The 18148-nt window shown below is 62.5% G+C and overlaps 3 protein-coding genes across 6 annotated transcripts; 1 reads left to right on the top strand and 2 right to left on the bottom strand.

The window, feature by feature from the left end:
• Positions 1–431: 431 nt before the first annotated feature.
• Positions 432–9403, bottom strand: NPR1 (natriuretic peptide receptor 1; the record flags this gene model as incomplete). Its single annotated transcript, XM_082496051.1, has 21 exons — positions 432–851; positions 1440–1531; positions 1608–1706; positions 2275–2449; positions 2558–2750; positions 3277–3423; positions 3507–3675; positions 4388–4543; positions 4636–4795; positions 4899–4970; positions 5150–5254; positions 5368–5445; positions 5558–5632; positions 5712–5832; positions 5952–6036; positions 6124–6259; positions 6343–6434; positions 6530–6665; positions 6959–7072; positions 7434–7633; positions 8719–9403. 21 exons carry the CDS (start codon positions 9401–9403, stop codon positions 789–791), a joined length of 3153 nt encoding a protein of 1050 aa, XP_082352177.1. The 3' UTR covers positions 432–788.
• A 1349-nt stretch (positions 9404–10752) lies between these two features.
• Positions 10753–15593, top strand: ILF2 (interleukin enhancer binding factor 2). Of its 4 annotated transcripts, none has more exons than XM_082496009.1 (15): positions 10753–10817; positions 11036–11078; positions 11511–11552; positions 12517–12621; positions 12933–13010; positions 13190–13292; positions 13379–13444; positions 13649–13765; positions 13887–13965; positions 14112–14199; positions 14368–14429; positions 14628–14742; positions 14816–14906; positions 15150–15319; positions 15441–15593. In XM_082496009.1, the coding sequence occupies exons 1-14, from the start codon at positions 10813–10815 to the stop codon at positions 15308–15310; spliced, it is 1155 nt and encodes a 384-aa protein (XP_082352135.1). In that variant the 5' UTR covers positions 10753–10812; the 3' UTR covers positions 15311–15319; positions 15441–15593. The 4 variants fall into 4 exon arrangements, with proteins under 4 accessions (XP_082352135.1, XP_082352134.1, XP_082352136.1 ...); XM_082496008.1 differs by having other exon boundaries at positions 10784–10817; positions 11036–11095; positions 11510–11552; XM_082496010.1 differs by lacking the exon at positions 10753–10817 and having other exon boundaries at positions 11042–11079.
• A 662-nt stretch (positions 15594–16255) lies between these two features.
• SNAPIN (SNAP associated protein) lies at positions 16256–17933 on the bottom strand. The gene is made up of 4 exons (XM_082495992.1): positions 17576–17933; positions 17009–17055; positions 16767–16885; positions 16256–16673 (listed from the first exon to the last, which is right to left on the bottom strand). The coding sequence occupies exons 1-4, from the start codon at positions 17683–17685 to the stop codon at positions 16569–16571; spliced, it is 381 nt and encodes a 126-aa protein (XP_082352118.1). The 5' UTR covers positions 17686–17933; the 3' UTR covers positions 16256–16568.
• Positions 17934–18148: the final 215 nt, after the last annotated feature.

The raw sequence follows: 18148 nt of genomic DNA, 5'->3' as shown, positions 1-18148 counted from the left end.
CGGAGCCTCCCGGGACACCTCCGAGTCGGGGACGGTCAGGACCCCCGGGAACCTCGGGACCCCCCCGGGACGTGCACTGCTGGGACCCCCACGGACCCACCCGGGACTCCCCCGGGTCGGGAACGGCCAGGAACCCCCGGGACCTTCCCGGGGGTGTGCATCGCCGGGATCACCCCACACCACCACCTTGGGCAGCCCCCCCCAGCCTCTGCCCTCGGGACCCCCCCCAGTCCCCCCCAGCCCGGCTCCTCTGGCCCCACAGAGCCCCCACGAAAAGACACACACCCCCCAGGGTGCAAAGCCCCCCCCTCCCTGCAGTGGCCTTGGGTTACCTCTGGGGGAGACCCCCGGGGCCACCCAGTAACCCGGTGGGACCAGTGTGTGGGGGGACACCCGACGTTGGGGGGGCCCCCACTGAGACCCATGGCGAGTGCGTACACACCAGCTTTATTACAAAAATTAGAGCTCTAATGACCTCCACCCGAGGTCTGGGGGTGTCCTCGTGTGTGTCCTCCTCCCCCCCCCCCCCCCGTGTCCCCTCCGTGTCCCCCGCCGTCCTCAGTGCCGCTCTCCGTGCCAGGATCGGGCCCACGGGGCTGCTCGGGGATGGGGAACCCCCCACCCCCCGCCGGGTTCAGTTTAGGGGAGCGCAGTGCAGTGGGGGGTCGGTGTGTGCCCTCCCCCCCTCCCCGGCCCCGGTCCCGGTCCTTTTCTTTGGGGGGGGGGCCCTTCACGGTGACACCGGGAATGGCCCCGCGGGTCCTGGGTGCTGCCGTGGGGGGGGGGGGTCAGCCCCGGGTGCTCCCCCCGCGCTCCCCCAGCAGCCAGTACGTCCTCACCTTCCCCTTGCCCTGCCGAGAGAGGGGGGGGCGGGGGGCGGTGGTGAGTGGGGGGCGGGGGTCATTGGCCCAGGGGTTGGGGTGCAGGGGGGATTGGGGTGCGGGGGAGTATTCATTGCCCCAGGGGTCGGGGTGCAGGGGGGGTCGAGATGGGGGGGGGCATTTCCCCAGGCTTTGTGGTGCAGGGGGGGTCGGGGTGCAAGGGGGGACCCATTGCCCCAGGGGTCGGGGTGCAGGGGGGGCATTGCCCAAGTGGTTGGGGTGCAGGGGGGGTCGGGGTGTAGGGGGGGATGGGGGTGCAGGGGGGACCCATTTCCCCAGGGCTCAGGGTGTGTGGAGGGCTGGGGTGCAGAGGGGGGGTTATTGCCCCAGGGGTCAGGGTGCAGGGGGGGGTCAGGATGCAGGTGGGGCGGCGTTGCCTCAAGGGTTGGGGTGCAGGTGGGGGGGCAGTGCCCCAGGGGTCGGGGTGCAGGGGGGTACTCATTGCCCCAGGGGTCAGGGTACGGGGGGGGCATTGCCCCAGGGGTCGGGGTGCAGGGGGGGTTGGGGCGTAGGGGGGGGGCATTGCCCCAGTTCGGGGGGACACACACTGGTGCTCACCTTCATCTCCACGTCCCCCCGCAGCTCCAGCTCGAAGCAGCCGAACTCCTCCAGCACCGCCTTCGTCACCGCCGAGATGTGGATCTTCAGGGCTGGCGGGAGGCGGCACCGTCAGCACCCGTGGGTGTCCGACCCAGCCCCGACAGCACCCGTGGGTGCCCCCCTCACCTTCCCCGTTGGACTCCATGCGTGAGGCCGTGTTCACCGTGTCCCCGAAGAGGCAGTACCGCGGCATCTTGAGCCCCACGACGCCGGCGCAGACGGGTCCTGTGGGACACCCAGTGAGCCCCCCCGGCAGTCCCCAATCCTGACCCTGCCCCCCTCGCTGGGGGGTCCCACCCCCGGTGGCCCCACCGTCCCCCTGGGTGCTGCTGGTGTCCCCTCCCCTGTCCCTGGGGTCCACGGGAGGGCTGGGTGCCCTGTCCCCCCAATCCCCGCGAGCGCCATGTCTCCCCACCCCACAGACTCGTGGGGGCGCCGTGTCCCCCCCCCCCATGAGCCCATGGTGGGTGCCATGTCCCCATCCCCATTGATCCATAGGGCGCCATGTCCCCATCCCCACTCACCCATGGGAAGCCACGTCCCCATCCCTGTCCCCACTGTCCCATGTGGGTACCATGTCCCTATCGTCATTCCCGCTGACCCATGGGATGCCATATCCCCATCCCTGTCCCCTCTGACCCATGGGGTGCCACATCTCCATCCCCATCCCCACTCACCCATGGGAAGCCACGTCCCCATCCCTGTCCCCACTGACCCATGTGGGTGCCATATCCCTGTCTCCATCCCTGCTGACCCATACAGCTGCCTCATCCCCGTCCCCGTCCCCGCTGACCCGTGTGGATGCCGATGCGCAGCTTAAGCTGCTGCTGCGGCCGGTGGCGGATGCGGAAGGAGCGGACGGCGTCCAGCAGCGCCAGGGCCATGCGGGCAACTTCGCGGGCGTGCAGCTTCCCGTTGCGCACCGGCAGCCCCGACACCACCATGTAGGCGTCCCCGATCGTCTCCACCTGGGCAGGGGTAGAGGGGACACACACCGTCAGCGACACGCCGTGGATGCAACGCCGGCTCCGGCACATCCGGCATCACCCGTGACACGTGCGTGTGCGGGTCCTCACCTTGTAGACGTCGAAGTTGTCGATGATGGCGTCGAAGCAGGTGTAGAGGTCGTTGAGCAGCGTCACCACCTGCATGGGGGTGCTCTCGGCCGACAGCGCCGTGAAGCCCACGATGTCGCTGAAGTAGATGGTGACGCTGTCGAAGGCCTCCGCCTGCACCGTCTCCCCCCGCTTCAGCTGCTCCGCCACTGAGCTGGGGGGGGGGAGAAGGGTGAGGTGGGACCAGAGCCCCCCAACCCCTCCCAGGAGCATGGTGGCCCCAGCCTCCAGCCATGCCGGGGGGGGTCCTCGGAGTCTTCAGCCATCTGAGGACCCCCCAGCCCTGAGCCATGATGGGGGTCTGGGGTCATTCCTGTCCCCTTTAGGTACCCCACGCCCCAAAGAGCCATGGCAGGAGGTCCTTGGGGTCTCCAGACCTCCAAGCACCCACAGCCCTGGACCACGTTGGGGGGTCCTTGGGGGTCCCTGGCCCCATCAGGCAGTCTGAGCCATGCAGGAGTCTTGGGGGGGATGTCTCCAATTCCTCTAAACACCCCCAGCCCCAAGCCACTTGGGGGTCCTGGGGGTCCCCAGCCCCTCCAAGTACGCCCAGCCATCCAGGGCATCCATGGGGGACCCCAACGTGGGGCAGACAGGAGACACCAGTGTGGTGCCCCGGGGCACCCAGCAGTGGGGGGGGGGTGCACAGAGGGCCGGACCACCCCCCACCCAGTGCTCACTGGGGCAGGATCTGGTAGAGCAGAGCCTCGGCCTTGCGCTTCTCCTCCAGGTAGGCTTGGGTTCGCTCCTCCACCAGCTCCTCCAGGTTGTTGGCGTACTGCTCCATGCGCGACAGCAGGTTGTCCAGGATGTTGCTGCTGCTCTCCCTGTGGGCAGGGGGTAAGCACCCACCTGGGGACCTTTTTCGGGGTCACCCGTCACCCAGCGGTGCTGGGGGAGCTGGAGGTACCTGTTGAACTTGCGGAGCTGGACTTTGATCTGGTTGAAGTCGGGGCGCTCCAGGATGTCCTCGGCCCAACAGTGCTGCATCAGCTGGCCCAGCTCCTCCATGTGGCACCCCACATTGGCTGAGGGGCGGAAGCTGGGGCTCTCCCCACTTTTCACCCGCTCAATGATCTCTGCAGGGCCAAGAACCCATCAGCGGATCCAACCACCCATCAGCTGGTCCAATAACCCATCATCAGGTCCAAGCACCCATCACAGCACGTCCAAGCACCCATCAAGTGAGGCCAACCACCCATCAGCTGGTCCAATCACCATCAGTTGGTTCAAGCACCCTTCAGCTGGTCCAAGCACCCACCAGCAGGTCCAGTAACCCATCAGTAGATCCAAGCACCCACCAGTGGGTCAAACCACACATCAGCAAGGCCAATGACCCATCAGTTGGTCCAAGAACCTGTCACAGCACTTCCAAGCACCATCAGCAGGTCCAAGCACCCATCAGCTGGTCCAAACACTCATCAGCTTGTCCAATAGTGCATCAGCAGGTCTAAGCACCCATCCCAGAATGTCCAAGCACCCATCAGCTGGTTGAAGCACCCATCAGCAGGTCCAATAACCTGCCAGCAGGTCCAGCCACCCACCAGTGGGGCCAACCACCCATCAGCAAGGCCAACCACCCATCAGCTGGTCCAAGAACCTGTCACAGCAGATCCATCAACCAAATAGCAGGGCTAAGCACCCATCACAGCAGGTCTAAGCACCCATCAGCTGGTCCAATCACCCATCAGTGGGGCCAAGCAACCATCACAGCAGGTCTAAGCACCCATCAGCTGGTCCAACCAGCCATCAACATGTCCCTGGAACCATCACCCCAACCCTCCTGCTCACCTTTGGGGCTCAGGTCCAGCCCCTCCACGTAGAAGACGCCATTGCGCAGGGCGATCTCTTGCAGGATGATGCCGAAGCTGTAAACGTCGCCCTTCTGCGTGCCGCGGGCTGGTGGTGACTCCATCCGCAGCAGCTCGGGCGCCGTCCACAGCTTCTCTGTGGCACCAGAGAGGGGGTTCAGGCCGGACAGGGACCCCAGGCAGGGGCTGCTCCCAGCATAGGGGGTCGAGGACGGGCAGGGTGCTCACTGGCAAAAAGTGCGTGGGAGTCCTCGCCATCGGGGGCCACGCGGAAGCTCTCCAGCCCATAGTCGGTGATCTTCAAGACAAAGCGGCTGTCCACCACACAGTTGGAGGACTTGAGGTTCCCATGGGAGACGATCACCCCATTGTGCAGGAATTGCATCCCCTGGCAGCGCAGAGAGCGGTGGAACCTGGTTGCCCCATCCCCACTTTGTGGGAACTGGGGACCCCCACGGGAACTGGATGCTCGATGGGAACCGACCCCTTACCTTGACTATGTCATGGGTGAGGGAGTAGCGGAACATCCAGTCCAGCGTAATGCTCTCGTTCTCCAAGATGTCCTGGGGATGTGAGAGTCACACTGCTGTTCCCCCACCATGGACAATCCCAAGGGATGGGGGACAGCATCCATCTGCTCGCTGTGGTTGGCTCCTGCCCACCCCGGCCAGCCCCAAAGCTGGGTGGTGGGCACTGGAGGGAGATGTTCCAGCCCCACATGGTGCTGAGACCCCACTGGTACCTGGAGGCTCCCGCGCGGGCAGTACTCGGTCAGGATGCAGATGTTCGGGGGGTCAGTGCAGGCACCGATGAAGCGGGTCAGATGCTCGTTTTGGACATCCCGCATCTAAGGTGGAGCAGGGTGTGGGACCAGGCTCAAGCCACGTCCCTCCCCACCCAGGGATGCTGGGCTGGGGACCCTCCATCCCACCGCGCAGCGCCGAGCTGAGGTCCACCTACATGCTTCAGCTCGAACAAGACCTTGCGCGTCAGCTCAATGCGCTTGCGGTTGAGGTGCTTCACGGCCACAAGGTTGCCCTGGGGAGACACAGGGTGGTGGGTGTCCCATGGGGTGGTGGTGGGTGCCTGGTGGGGTGGTGGGTGCCCTATGGGGTGGTGGGTTCCCATCCCTGCTCCTGCACCTCCATACCTTGTAATATGCCGTCTTGGCGTAGACCTGGAACTGCCCCTCCGTGGTCATCAACGAGCCGTAGTTGGAGCCCCTCTGTGGGAAGGGAGGTGGGGTGAGCCTGGTCCCTGGTCCCCATCCCTGGGACAGGGTTGGGGACAGGACGGGTGCTCACCAGGGAAAGGGTGAGCTTGCTGCCGGCGCTCCGGAGATGTTTCTCCAAGCTGCTCATCTGCACGTCCTCCCAGCGGATACGCCACAGCTCGGCTGCCAACTCCTTCTCCAGCTGCAGCTTTCTGTGCCAGGAGGGCATGGTGAGACCCCCTCGCCGTGTCTGTCACCCCCCCCCCCCGGGCCCCATCACCCTGCATCAGCGCAGCCTCAGGGTCAACCTGCCCCATTGGGGCACCTCTACCTGTAGATGAAGAAGGAGGTGACGGTGATGGCCAAGAGGATCAGGCTGACCACGAGGGACAGGATCTCCAGGGTGGACAGGTTGGCTGCAGAGCGAGAGGAGGGTGGTGAGGGGCTGGTGGGTGCCCAGGGTGGGGGTCCCATGTTGTGTGTCCCCCTGCGACACCACTCACCTTTGCGGCACAGCGGGTCGCTGTTATCGAAGCCACAAGGGGGGACATCAGAGGGGACCATGTTCCCCGGCCAGTGAATCTCACGCCCCGGCACCATCTGGATCTTCTTGGTGGTGCCATTGTAGTTGGCCACAATCTTGGGGAGGGGGGGGCAAGATATGGGTGGGAGGAGGCCCCCAACCGCCCCACAGGACCGGCTGCCCCCGTGCCGGGGCTCACCTGGAAGTCCCCCCGCACGGGGTCCATGTCCCACAAGGAGTAGTCGCTCTCCCGGTCCCCGTTCTCATCGATCTTCAGGAAGCCGGTGACACCTGGAGATGGAGGGTGAGGGGCTGGGGGGGACCCTGGGGGCTCTGCTCCCAAAAATTATCCTGGGAGATATCCGACCGGAGAGGTTGGAACTCACCGTAGAAGGTGCGGTTCCACATCTGGCGGGTGATGGCGGAGGCATTGGTGATGGAGCCGCCGTGCTCCAGAGTCTCGTTGATGGCCTGGGCGTAGAGCAGCACCCCATCGTGGAAGGCGGCCGCGATGAAGTTCATCTGGGGGCACGGAGATGGCTCGGGGACGGGGCACAGCTGGGGGGCTCCTGTCCCCACGTCCCCGGCAGCCCCAGGTCATCCCACAGCTCCTTGTCCCCAGCAGCCTCAGCTCCATCCTGTGCCCCTGGCTCCATCCCATGTACTCTTGTCACTTTGTCCCCAGCTCCGTCCCATGTCCCCCAGCAGTTCCAGCTCCAACCCATGTCCCCTTGTCCCCAGCTCCATCTCATGTCCTCCACCAGTTCCAGCTCCATCCCATGTCCCCTTGTCCTCAGCTCCATCCTGTGTCCCACCAAGCCGTCCTTCATGGAGAAGTTGAAGTGGGCGAGCGCCTCCTCCTTTAGCCGTGCCAGGAAGGGCCGGTACTCGGGGTTTTCGGGCTCCTTGTAGGTGATGATGGTGACAGCCTGTGACAAGGGGAGAGGGCAGCTGCCAGCGGGGCCGGCTGGACCCTGCCGGGGTCCCCTCGGGGACGGCGGTCCCAGGCTACCTGCGGGGGCTGATTGACTTTGTCCCCCGCCCTATTAATAGCCTCTGCTCCGGCAGCGCCGGACCTGGGACCCGGGGGCCGTTCAATTAATCTCGTTTCCTTCCTCCGGGGTGACTGCCAGCAGCGGGGACTGAGCCGGGGGCTGCTCCGCCAGCAACGGTCCCCCACCGCGGCCCCACTCCCCATCCCGGGGCGCGCACGTGTGGTGGACACCCATACCCGTGCCCACACGTGGGTGGGTGCCCGCGCAGAGCCGCCCCCCCCCCCCCTCGGCTCACCTCGAAGGCTTGCCGGGCGCTGGCGTCGTGGCGGTCCCCCCTTTTCCAGGGCCGTTGGGGTTCGGGGAAGCGGCTGCCCTGCAGGCTGGCCCCGAAAATGTCGATGTAGAAGAAGGCGTAGTCGCCGCGGGTCAGCCCTTCGCGCCCCGCCTGCAGCATCAGCTCCCGCAGCGTCTCTGGGGCGCAGCACACGTAGACGACTGCGCCGGGGAGGGGGGAGATGGCTCATGGCACCCCGAGACCCCCCCCCCCCATCCCTATGAGTACCCCGAGACCCCAGCGCAGCATCCCGGGGGGTCCCCGATTACGGCAGGAGGGGATGCGCAGTGGGGTCATGCCACCAAGCAGGTGGAGGGTGGCCCAGCAGGATGCCGGGGGGCAGGGGGGGGTGTCCCCAACCCCGCTGCCTGTGTCGTCCCCCCCCCTCCCCGTGCCCTGCCTGTCTCTGCCCTCTGCCGCGGGCGCCAGCCCGAGGTTTCCTGTTTTCCCGACTCCGTTTCCTCCTCCCTGCGGCCCAGATTGATTTTCGGCGGCGTGGTGACCCCGGTGGGTGCGGTGACCCCAGTGGGTGCAGCCTGTCCCACCGCCACGGTGTCCCCCCCGGCTTTGGCATGGGGTGGTGGTGCCTGTGGGACCCCCGGGGTGCTGCCCGGCACAGGGCATGGCCGTGCCACCCACCAGGGCCGTGGGGACCTAAAGTAGCACCCACCGAGGCTAAGAGGGAAGATGGCGAGGACGGGGACGGCTGGATGCCACCCACCCAGTGCCACCCCCCCGATACCCACTGCCCTGGTGCCGCCCGGGACGGCTCCAACTGGAGCAACTGGTGGGGACGGGGATGGGGATGGGGACAGGGATGGGGACGGAGTCAGCCCGGACCACCAGGACGGTGGGGAGTGGGGCAGGTGGAGGTGCTCAGCGGCTCCCGGTGGGGCAGTGGTCTGGGGGGGTGTCAGGGTGTGAATCTGGGGCAGCGCACATGCGTGTAGTTGTGCAGCACGTGCGTGTATGGCCGTGTGCTGCCACAAACACCCGTGCACAGCCGTGCTCACCCGGGCAGAGCCGTGCACACTTGTGTAGAACCGCACACCCCTGTGCTCACCCCGCCACAGCCGTGTAGAGCCGTGCACACCCGTGCACACCCGCGTGGAGCCGCGCACACCCGCGTGGAGCCGTGCACAGCCGTGCCCACCCATGCACCGTCCCCTTTCCCCATGCCAGTGCACGGCAAGACCCCCACACCCCGCCACCGGTGTGGGGTGTCCCCCCACCCCCTGGCACTCACTGCGCCCCTTCTGCTTGATCTCCTGGATGATGAAGGAGAAGTTGCCGCCGTCGCGGAAGACGACGTCCATGACGGTGAGGTTGCGCAGGGTGGGCAGTTGGACGTAGAGCCCCTCGGCGGCAAAGAAGTACGGCCGGTCGTCCACTTTCTCGTCCCAGTAAACCAATAAAGCCCTGCGGGTCCAGTTGAAACGCCGATGGAGCTGCACCCCCAGTTCGCCCAGTTTGCGGTGACTGGGACCGGCGCGGGTGGTCAAGCCGAATTGCTCCCGCTTGTCGTCGAAGCCGTGGGCTTCGGCACCCGCTGTCACCAGTGGAAGCCGCCAGTGGCTGGTAAAGCGGGCGACCGGTGCTGCCGTATAAACGCAACCGGGTCCCAAAAAAGCGGCGGGGTGATGGGCGAGCCGTAGGTCGACGGCGGCCAACGGCGCGGCCATTTCGGAACAAACCCCATGGCGATCCTCGCTGCTCCCGAAAACCCACCGGAGGGTAAAACCAGGTAATAAATCGGGTCGGGAGTTAACGGCGGCGACAGCTAAACGAACCGCCGGTCCCACGCGTGGCCAAGCCCACGGGTAGGTGAGGTTCCGTTCGGGTAACACCACCGCTAGAGTCAGCGCGGTTGTCCCCGGCGTCGCCGCCGCCACCGTCACCGCGCCGCAGAGGACGGCCAACACCGCCAGCATCGCCCACGGAGAGTGGCTTTTCCCCCGCGGCGGGGCTGAGCCCTTCCTTTCTCCCCCCCCCCCCTCCTCCCGGTGACACAAAGGGCCGTTATCATCCACACCGAACTTAACTCCTTCCTTCCCGCCCCCCACGGCAGCCACCGAGGACCGGGAGGGAGGATGGGGCCGCCCGGTGGTGGGTGTGGATATCCCCACTCGTGGGACATGAGTGGGGTGGTGGGATGGCGCCGGTGGCCGCGGGAGCCGCGACACACTGGGACACGCCATCCAGCATGTCCCGGCGTGTCGCAGCTCCCGCGGCCCCCCGGGTTTCCCACCACCCCCCACGCCTGTGACACGGTCACCCGTGGGGGGCTGAGACCTGATAAACTCATCAGCGCAGAGAGAACACCCCACAATCTGCGTCCCCACGGAGTTCCCGCGTCCCACCGGGCTTCAGCTGACCCCGTGGATGTGGGTGGGTGGGCGCTCCCACTCCCCGTGGGAGCTCCTGCCCCACGGCAGCCGTGGGGGGAACGCAGAGGTGACCCCCCGTAGGCGCCGTTCCGGGGGCTGCGCGGCTCCCGGGGACGCGCACAGAGCTCGTGGGGACACGCGTGGTTGTGGGGACATGCGCAGCGCTTGGGGATACTCCGGGTTTTGGGAACACTCCGGGTTTTGGGGACACGCGTGGGTGTGGGGACACGCGGGTCTCTCCTGTGACATGCCCAGCGCTGCGGGGACACCCTCGGCTCCCGGGGACGCGCACAGCGCTCGGGAACACGCGTGGCGGTCCCGCTCGGAGACACGCACAGCGCTGCGGGGACACAGGCGGGTCCCGGGGACACGCGTGACACGGCTGTCCCGGGACGCTCACGACGCACCGTGTCCAGCCGTGCCGGACCGGGCTGCGAAAGGTCAGTCGCGCCGGAGAGGAGCATTAGGGAGCGCCCGAAGCGGCGGCAAAAGTGAAAGTAATTAATTAAGGTGCTAATGAAGAAAAAAAAAGCCGTGGGGAGGGTATGAAAAACACACCTAGCAGAGGATGGTTTCGATCCATCGACCTCTGGGTTATGGGCCCAGCACGCTTCCGCTGCGCCACTCTGCTGTCCGCAACCTTGCTTCTATTGACAGTATAGGTAGTGATTTAGTACCTGCGCATGCGCGCTGATCACGCCAGCCGCTCCATTCATGAACATCGTACCCCCTCCAGCGGCTGCCCGCCGCATGGCCCGCGCCGTGACTGGTGCCTTTTTTTCCCCCTCCTCCTCGGATTGATGGTCGGCCGAACCAATGGCTTGCGGCGGAGCAGCCGCTGACGGCGAGCGGGAGCCAATCGGAAGGCAGGTTGTTGCGGGGTTGCGGGGAAGCGCAGCCCGGCGCGCGGGGGGCTCTCCACAGCAGCGTTCATTGTTAGGAGCGGCGCAACCATGAGGTGAGCGGGGACCGGGACGGGGGTCTCTGCCCGGCGGGGAGCGGGGCGAGGCCGGAGCCCACCGGGAGGTGCCGGGACCCGTGAGGGAGGGCCCGGGGCCACCCCGGTACGAGGCTGGAGCCCACCTGGTGGGCCCGGGGCCTGCGCGGAGGGATGCGGGGAGCCCCCCTGGCCGCGTTCCCCCTCTCCTAACGCCGTTTCCCTTCTCTCTTCCGCAGGGGCGATCGAGGCAGAGGCCGTGGCGGACGCTTTGGTTCCAGGGGAGGCCCTGGCAGTGGGCGAGTCTTGGCTTCTGCTTTAGCGAGGGTGGTTCTGTAGCCTGTCAGGCTTAGGGGGTGGGCTGCGGCCGCCCCCCGGGGCGAGCTGCCGGGGCGCAGGGACCGGGGCTGGAGCTGGCAGTGTAGCGCAGGATAACGGTGAGGTGTAGGAGCAGGGGCGGGGGGTGCCGGTCTCTCCGGGCTGCGGGGAAGCCCTTGGTGTCCGGCCACTGCCGGTGTCACCGGGGATGGGGTTTAGTTATCGTTAGGGGGGGGTTATGAAGAAATCTTTCTTATTTCTGTAGGGCCTTTCTCGCGTCTCTACGGAACGGTGACAAAGGGGGGGTGTTCGGTGATGAAGAACACAGCGGCGAGCGGGTGGACGGTCCTACAGAGAATAAAGTTGTTTTTTTTTCTTTTCTTTCCCCCCTTTAGGTTCCGGCCCTTTGTGCCGCACATCCCCTTTGATTTCTATGTCGTGAGTAACCCTCTCCTACGGAGCTGTTTGCAGGCAACAGCTGCGGGACTTTTCCTTGTTTAAAGATGCATCTTAAAAACCTCGTTTGCTGACTTTGATGGTTTGACTTCTTTTAGCATAGCCGGAGTAACGGAGCTCACTGAAAATGCTGTTGGTTCAGTAACTAACCCGAAATAGATCTTCTTATTGTCTCTGTTGTTTGGAGTGCTTGTGTCACACAGGATGACTAGGATGCAGTTGAGTAATAATCGCAACAAATAAATGCCTTATTGAGGTTTTTCAGCTTTTTAAGACACTCCGCTCATGCAGCTCTCTATCCCAAACCTTGTGGGTTGCTCCCGTAGCTGTCGCTCACCTGTCAGAAGTTCTCCAGGCTCTTTTCCCGTGTTGGTCCTCACAAGGACTAACAGCAACACACGTTTCCCATCTTCTTAGAGGAACTAATTTCCTCCTCCTGCTGAGCATCGGCCCTTTTACAGACATGTGCCTTCCAAGGCAAACAATTTCACTCCCTTTTGCCTTCCAGGCCCTGTGGCAGTGAATCCCGTCATAGCAACTGAAAAGCTCCTGCCATCTGCAAACAAAGGGTGTTACTTTTAAGGGACTGTAATATAGTTAATAAAAACCCTCTTGATAGAGCCATTTTTAATTAGATCGGCCCTGTCTCACATCCTGTAGTCACATGGCCACGCTGGCGGCTCCACTGCCTTTTCTGAAGGCCTGTTGTTCCTGTCGGAGCATGATGAGAGCATACGGGCAGCACAGGCAGCTGCCCGTCCTCCCTCCCTTAGGATAACAGGAAAATGAAATGATAAAAGCAACAAGCGAAAAGCACGATGGGGAATTGCAAAGGAAACAAGTGCTGGAGAGTAAAAAGAAAACGAAGTAAATTTTGCTGATGAGTGGGGTTGAACCAAAGTCTTTATTCTTAGACGTTGTAGTCTGATACCTGATCCTGTTTCAGTGCGAAATGGCTTTCCCCCGCGTAAAACCTGCTGCCGATGAGACCGCGTTCAGCGAAGCCTTGCTGAAGAGGAACCAGGATCTTGCTCCAACAGCTGCTGAACAGGTTTTGTGCTGAAAAATCGCCTTAAATTCTTTGGCTGGATGTTACTGCAGTGTTAGAGAACACACAGACAGCTTATCTGTCAGAGTGCATAGCCAGGAATAGCCATTAGTAGCCTAAAAAGTAATGACTTCTCCCTGAAATAAGCACCGCAGTAGAAATGCGGGTAGAGTTTCTTAAACAGTGTTTTTTAAATATGTTGCTTGTATATGTTTATTATATATCTTGCTGCATTACGCTGTGCAAGATCAGATTATTTCAAGTCATACCGGACAACCGACTGGTAACGCCACCCCTCTCCCTTTCCTTTTCAGGCTTCCATTCTTTCTCTGGTGACCAAAATAAACAATGTGATCGACAATTTAATCGTAGCACCAGGAACGTTTGAAGTGGTGAGTTCCAAAGTGGTGAGCCTGGGAGGAAAAAAAGAAGCTACATGGGGAGATGCTTCGGCACAAGGGATGTTCTAGCTACCAAACCCGGCCCAAAGTGGATTGAAGATTCATGCTGCCTCCTGTAAACGTAGCACGCACGTTAAACTCACTCATTTTTGCTTTGCTCTTTCAAACAGCAAATTGAGGAGGTTCGCCAGGTGGGTTCCTATAAGAAGGGCACCATGACGACGGGGCACAACGTGGCTGATCTGGTTGTCATTCTGAAAATCTTACCCACTCGTGAGTTATTGGCTGCGCAACTGCTGACTGAACCGTGGCGCTCGGCCCCACTCTCACCACCTCTTTCTTCTGCTTCTTCTCCCTAGTGGAAGCTGTGGCAGCTTTGGGAAACAAAGTGGTGGAAAGCCTGAGAGCGCAGGACCCCAGCGAAGGTGGGATGCTTTCCTGTGCCGTACGGGGTTGAGGAGGACGTTGACTGATGCGAGGCAGTTTCCCCTTAAGCTTTGGGGTTTTTCTGATGGTGATGGTGCCCAGCCTGGTGCCACAGCCAAGATCTGTGCTCTGTCCTGCATTCCCGCATGCCGATAAGGTCTCCCAGCACCTCCGTGAGGAATTCTTGTTTTTGTTCTTCCTAGTCCTGACCATGCTGACCAACGAGACCGGCTTTGAGATCAGCTCAGCCGACGCGACGGTGAAGATCCTCATCACCACGGTGCCGCCCAATCTCCGCAAGCTGGATCCTGAACTACACCGTAAGAGCACAGCTTGCTCTGCCCCACACCTGAACCTTCACCGGGGTGGGGGGGTGCTAGCTGCTGCCCCACACCTATTTACCTTTTGGTTGAAAAAAACCATCATTTCTACTTCTCCCAGTGGACATCAAAGTGCTGCAGAGTGCCCTGGCTGCCATCAGACACGCTCGCTGGTTCGAGGAGAATGCTTCGCAGTCTACGTGAGTTTGGCCTTAAAGGGGAACTGCAGCTCTGAGGCCTGGTTGAAATCATCTCCTTCACAGAGAACAGGGAGATAGCAAGGAGAGCTGTTCCCACAGCAGGAAGGTGCGTGACGCGTTACGAACCCTTCTGCCGTCTTCTCCAGGGTGAAGGTCTTAATCCGGCTGCTGAAAGACCTGAGGATTCGATTCCCTGGCTTTGAGCCCCTCACACCGTGGATTCTGGACCTGCTGGTGAGCACACGAGGGGGGACGCTGCTGTGCCAGGCGTGCAGTAGCTAACTTGTAGCTGCCTGCGTGTCCCTGGGCTCCAGCATAAAGCAGATCCTTGCAGCTCCTGAGCAGGATTCAAGATTCTTACGCTTCTCTCTCATCCTAACTCCGTCTTTTTTTCTTCTTTAGGGGCACTATGCCGTGATGAACAACCCCACCAGGCAGCCCCTGGCTCTTAACATCGCTTACAGGTCTGTTGCCGTTTGCTTCACTCATATAAATTCCCGTTACCATCTCAGTTCTGAACATAAAAATAAAAGCGGCGGAATCTTAGGGCTTAAACTGGAAACAAAGCAGACTCCTCACGTAGATGTGCTAACTGCAGACTTTCTGGGTGTTTTTCTGCACTGGAATAGTTTAGTTTTAACCCAAAACGTCTTGTCCTGTAGGCGCTGCCTTCAGATCCTGGCTGCGGGGCTCTTCCTCCCTGGATCTGTTGGGATCACCGATCCCTGCGAGAGCGGAAACTTCCGAGTGCACACAGTTATGACCCTCGAACAGCAGGTGAGCTGCCTTGTCTGCTGCTGGAGAAGGGACTAGAACCTGTCCATGCTCTGACTCTTCCCCGTCTCTGCAGGACATGGTGTGCTACACCGCACAGACGCTTGTCCGCATTCTCTCTCATGGAGGCTACAGGAAAATCCTCGGCCAAGAGGGTGACGCCAGCTGTAAGTGGAGTCAGTGCAACGCGTGGGTCTTCCTCCACGCAGGCTGTCAGCGTCTTGGTGGGGGAATAGGACTGGTCCTCTACCTTGATAGAGAAAGTTAAGGGCTCAGAGAAGTGACATGTTAAACCCCGGAGCAGTGGGAGGTGAAGCTGGCAAGCCAGGGGGTCATGCGTCCCCTTGCATGTCCTGGGGATGGAGCTTGCCCGCACTGCCCAAGGTCACCCTGAGCCCCCGTTTTTGCAGACCTGGCTTCTGAAATGTCCACGTGGGATGGAGTGATAGTGACGCCTTCTGAGAAGGCTTACGAGAAGCCTCCGGAAAAGAAAGAAGGAGAAGAAGAAGAAGAGAATCAGGAAGAACCTGCTACAGGCGAGGAGGAGGAAAGCATGGAGACGCAGGAGTGACCTGCCGAGGTAAAGCCTGGTGGTACGGCTGCCAGCAGGGAGGCAGCTCTGGGCAGGGGAGGGAACGGCGTGGGCTGCCTGCACTGTGGGGGAGCGCTCCCCGCTCAGCAGCCTGTCTCTCCCCCTGCAGCAATACCCCCCACTGCCGGGTGCTGCCGGCTGAAAGACCTGAAGAACCCAGCAGAGGACTGAGCCTGTCCTCGGCGAATGCAGCACACCGTTGTAACCTGTCCCTTGTACGTGTTTTTGTAAGTTGCACATTAAAGTGTTCCCCCCTTTCGAGCGTGTCCTGTTTGTTTAGGCAGAAGATGCCTGTTATCGAAGGGGGCCAGAAAAAGGTCTAACTGGGGGAAGGGGTTCCAGAACCAAGTTCCCACCTGGGGATCACAGAATCCCAGACCGGTGGGGGGTCAGCAGGGCCCTCTGGAGCTCATCTCCTCCAACCCTCGGCCAGAGCGGGGTCACCCAGATCAGATCCCACAGGATGGTGTGCAGGCGGGGTTTCAATCTCTCCACTACCTCTCTGGGCAGCCTGTGCCAGTGCTCTGTCACCCACAAAGTAAATAAGTTCCTCCTCGTGTTTAGATGGAAATTTCCATGTCCCAGTTTGTGCCTGTCACCCCTCGTCCTGTTGTTGGGCACCGCTGGAAAGAGCCCGGCCCCATCTTTTTGCCATCGCTCAGCATTGATGAGATCTCCTCTCAGCCCTCTCCAGGCTGAATTGCCCCAGCTCTCCCCAGCAGAGAGATGCTCCAGTCCCCGAGCAGAGCATCTCCGTGTTTGACTTGCCCCAGGGAGCCTGGCACGCACCACTAATCGCACCCGCCCTGAGCTCTGCCATCCTCATGCTGACCCCCAACCCGCCCTCCCCACAGCACATCAATGTAAGGAATGCTATGGCTGTGATGTGAGAGCATTACAAACTCACACTGCCTCATCAACCCATAAACAACACGTGGGCGCTTTTATTACGGCACTTATAAACCTGGAAATACAATTCAGGGTCCCCCCTGTTCCTTCAGCTGCAGCTGAAGAGCTGCGGCCTCACTCTTCAGGGCTTCTCGCCCCCTCCCGTGCTGCGGACACTCTGCAAAGTGCTGCTACAAACAGGGATACCTGCTCCCCTCGCCAGCGGCCCGTTCCGTTCCCTGTCCTTACAGGCTTGTACCCTTCACCGTCCTGCCCCAGTCCAGCTCACAGGGCTTTCGGCGCAGCTGTGGTGCAAGGCGGATCTGGCCCAGGGCTGCTACAGGGGGCTTCACTTGCCAGGCAGGCCCTGGGGGTAGCCACCCGCCGCCTCCAGCATGGCCTTCCTCCGCACTGTCTCCTTGGCCACGCTGTGGTTCAGCCTCCGCAGCCGTTCCTGTGTTGGGTAATGGCAGCCATCAGGACAGGGATGGGGACTAGGACTCCCAAAACACTGTGGCCCCCAACCCCCCGGGGTCCCTGTGCTGACCTGGGCGTTCTGCAGGATGTTGTTGACCAGCACCACCCTGCGCCGAGCGTTCAGCAGCTTCTTCACGTAGGGATCGAGGTCCAGCGCCACTTTCTGGTCCTCGTTGATGCGGCACAGCTCTGGGGAGAGGGCAGAGGCTGGAAGGGAGCCCAGGGCACCACAAACCCCCAGGACATGTGGGGCAAAACCCTGCTGTGCCCCCACAGCCGGGCTGCGGAGGTGACTTCCCCACCATGTCTCACCTGTGGCCAGGCTGTCGATGTGCTCCCGCAGCTCCACCTGGCTCTCCCTGTAAAGGGGACAGCTTGGTGACCAAGACAAAACCCTCGACCCCAACCCCACTCTGTCCTGTTCCCCTGCCCCAAACCCATTCCTACTCCCCCCTCCAACACGGAACCTGTGCCCCCAGCTGCCCCCCCAAACTGCCTCCCTGTCCAAACCCTCACACCACCCACCTGGTTACCTACACCCCCCCTTCAACCAGCCGTAACACTCCCCAAAACAACTACTTGCCACCCCATTTCTAACCCCCACCCCAAACGCCCCCTCCCCCCCCCGCAGGCAGCCCTAAGACCCCCATGGTGCTCCTAAAGCCCTTCACCCCCCAAAATTGCACCCCCCCGGACATACCTGCCCCTCAGCACCGCTCCCACCGCTGTACCCGCTCCTCAGCACCCTCAGCCCCACCATACCCACTCCTCAGCCCTACTCCCACCTCCACCTCCATTCCTCAGCCCCACTCCCGGCGTTCCCCTCAGGCGCCCCGGGCTTTCCTCCCTCCTCCCGGGCCCCGCTCCCTCCTCCCGGACCTGACGGCGTGGACGTGTCCGTCGAGCTGCCGCACCGCCGGCCGCAGGAACTGCAACAACCCCTCAGCGAACAGCTCGCGCGCTGCCGGGCCGCTGCTCCCCGCCGCCATCTTGGCGCCGCCGACACCGCGGGGGCCGCCGGGAAATGGCGACGGCTGTGGCGGCGCGAGGTCTGCTGGGAAAGAGAGTCCGCAGGGGAGGCGGGAACCACTTCCGCTACTGCGCCGCGGGGGCCTCTGGGAAATGTAGTCCTGGGGAGCACAGCTGCAGGCACAGCCCTGGCCAAGGTGGTTCTGAAGGCAAACAGAATCCCAGAATCCCGGAATGGTGGGGGTTGGAAGGGCCCTCTGGAGCTCCCCCAGTCCCATCCCCCGCCAGAGCAGAGGCATCTCCAGCAGTTGCACAGGACACGTCCAGGAGGGTTTGGAATGGCCCCAGAGGGGGAGACTCCCCCCCTCTCTGGGCAGCTGTGCCAGTGCTCTGCCGCCCGCACAGGAGAGAAGTCCCTCCTCAGGTTGAGATGTTGCTCCCCGACCCCTGCAAGGCATGGCCCTGCCTGTCACCCCACGCTTG

The sequence above is a fragment of the Vanellus vanellus genome, assembly GCF_965231255.1.
Source record: "Vanellus vanellus genome assembly, chromosome: 27".
NCBI classification, from domain to species: Eukaryota; Metazoa; Chordata; class Aves; order Charadriiformes; family Charadriidae; genus Vanellus; species Vanellus vanellus.
The sequence above is the reverse complement of the archived record's forward strand: the minus strand, read 5'-3'. Positions and strand labels throughout refer to the sequence as shown.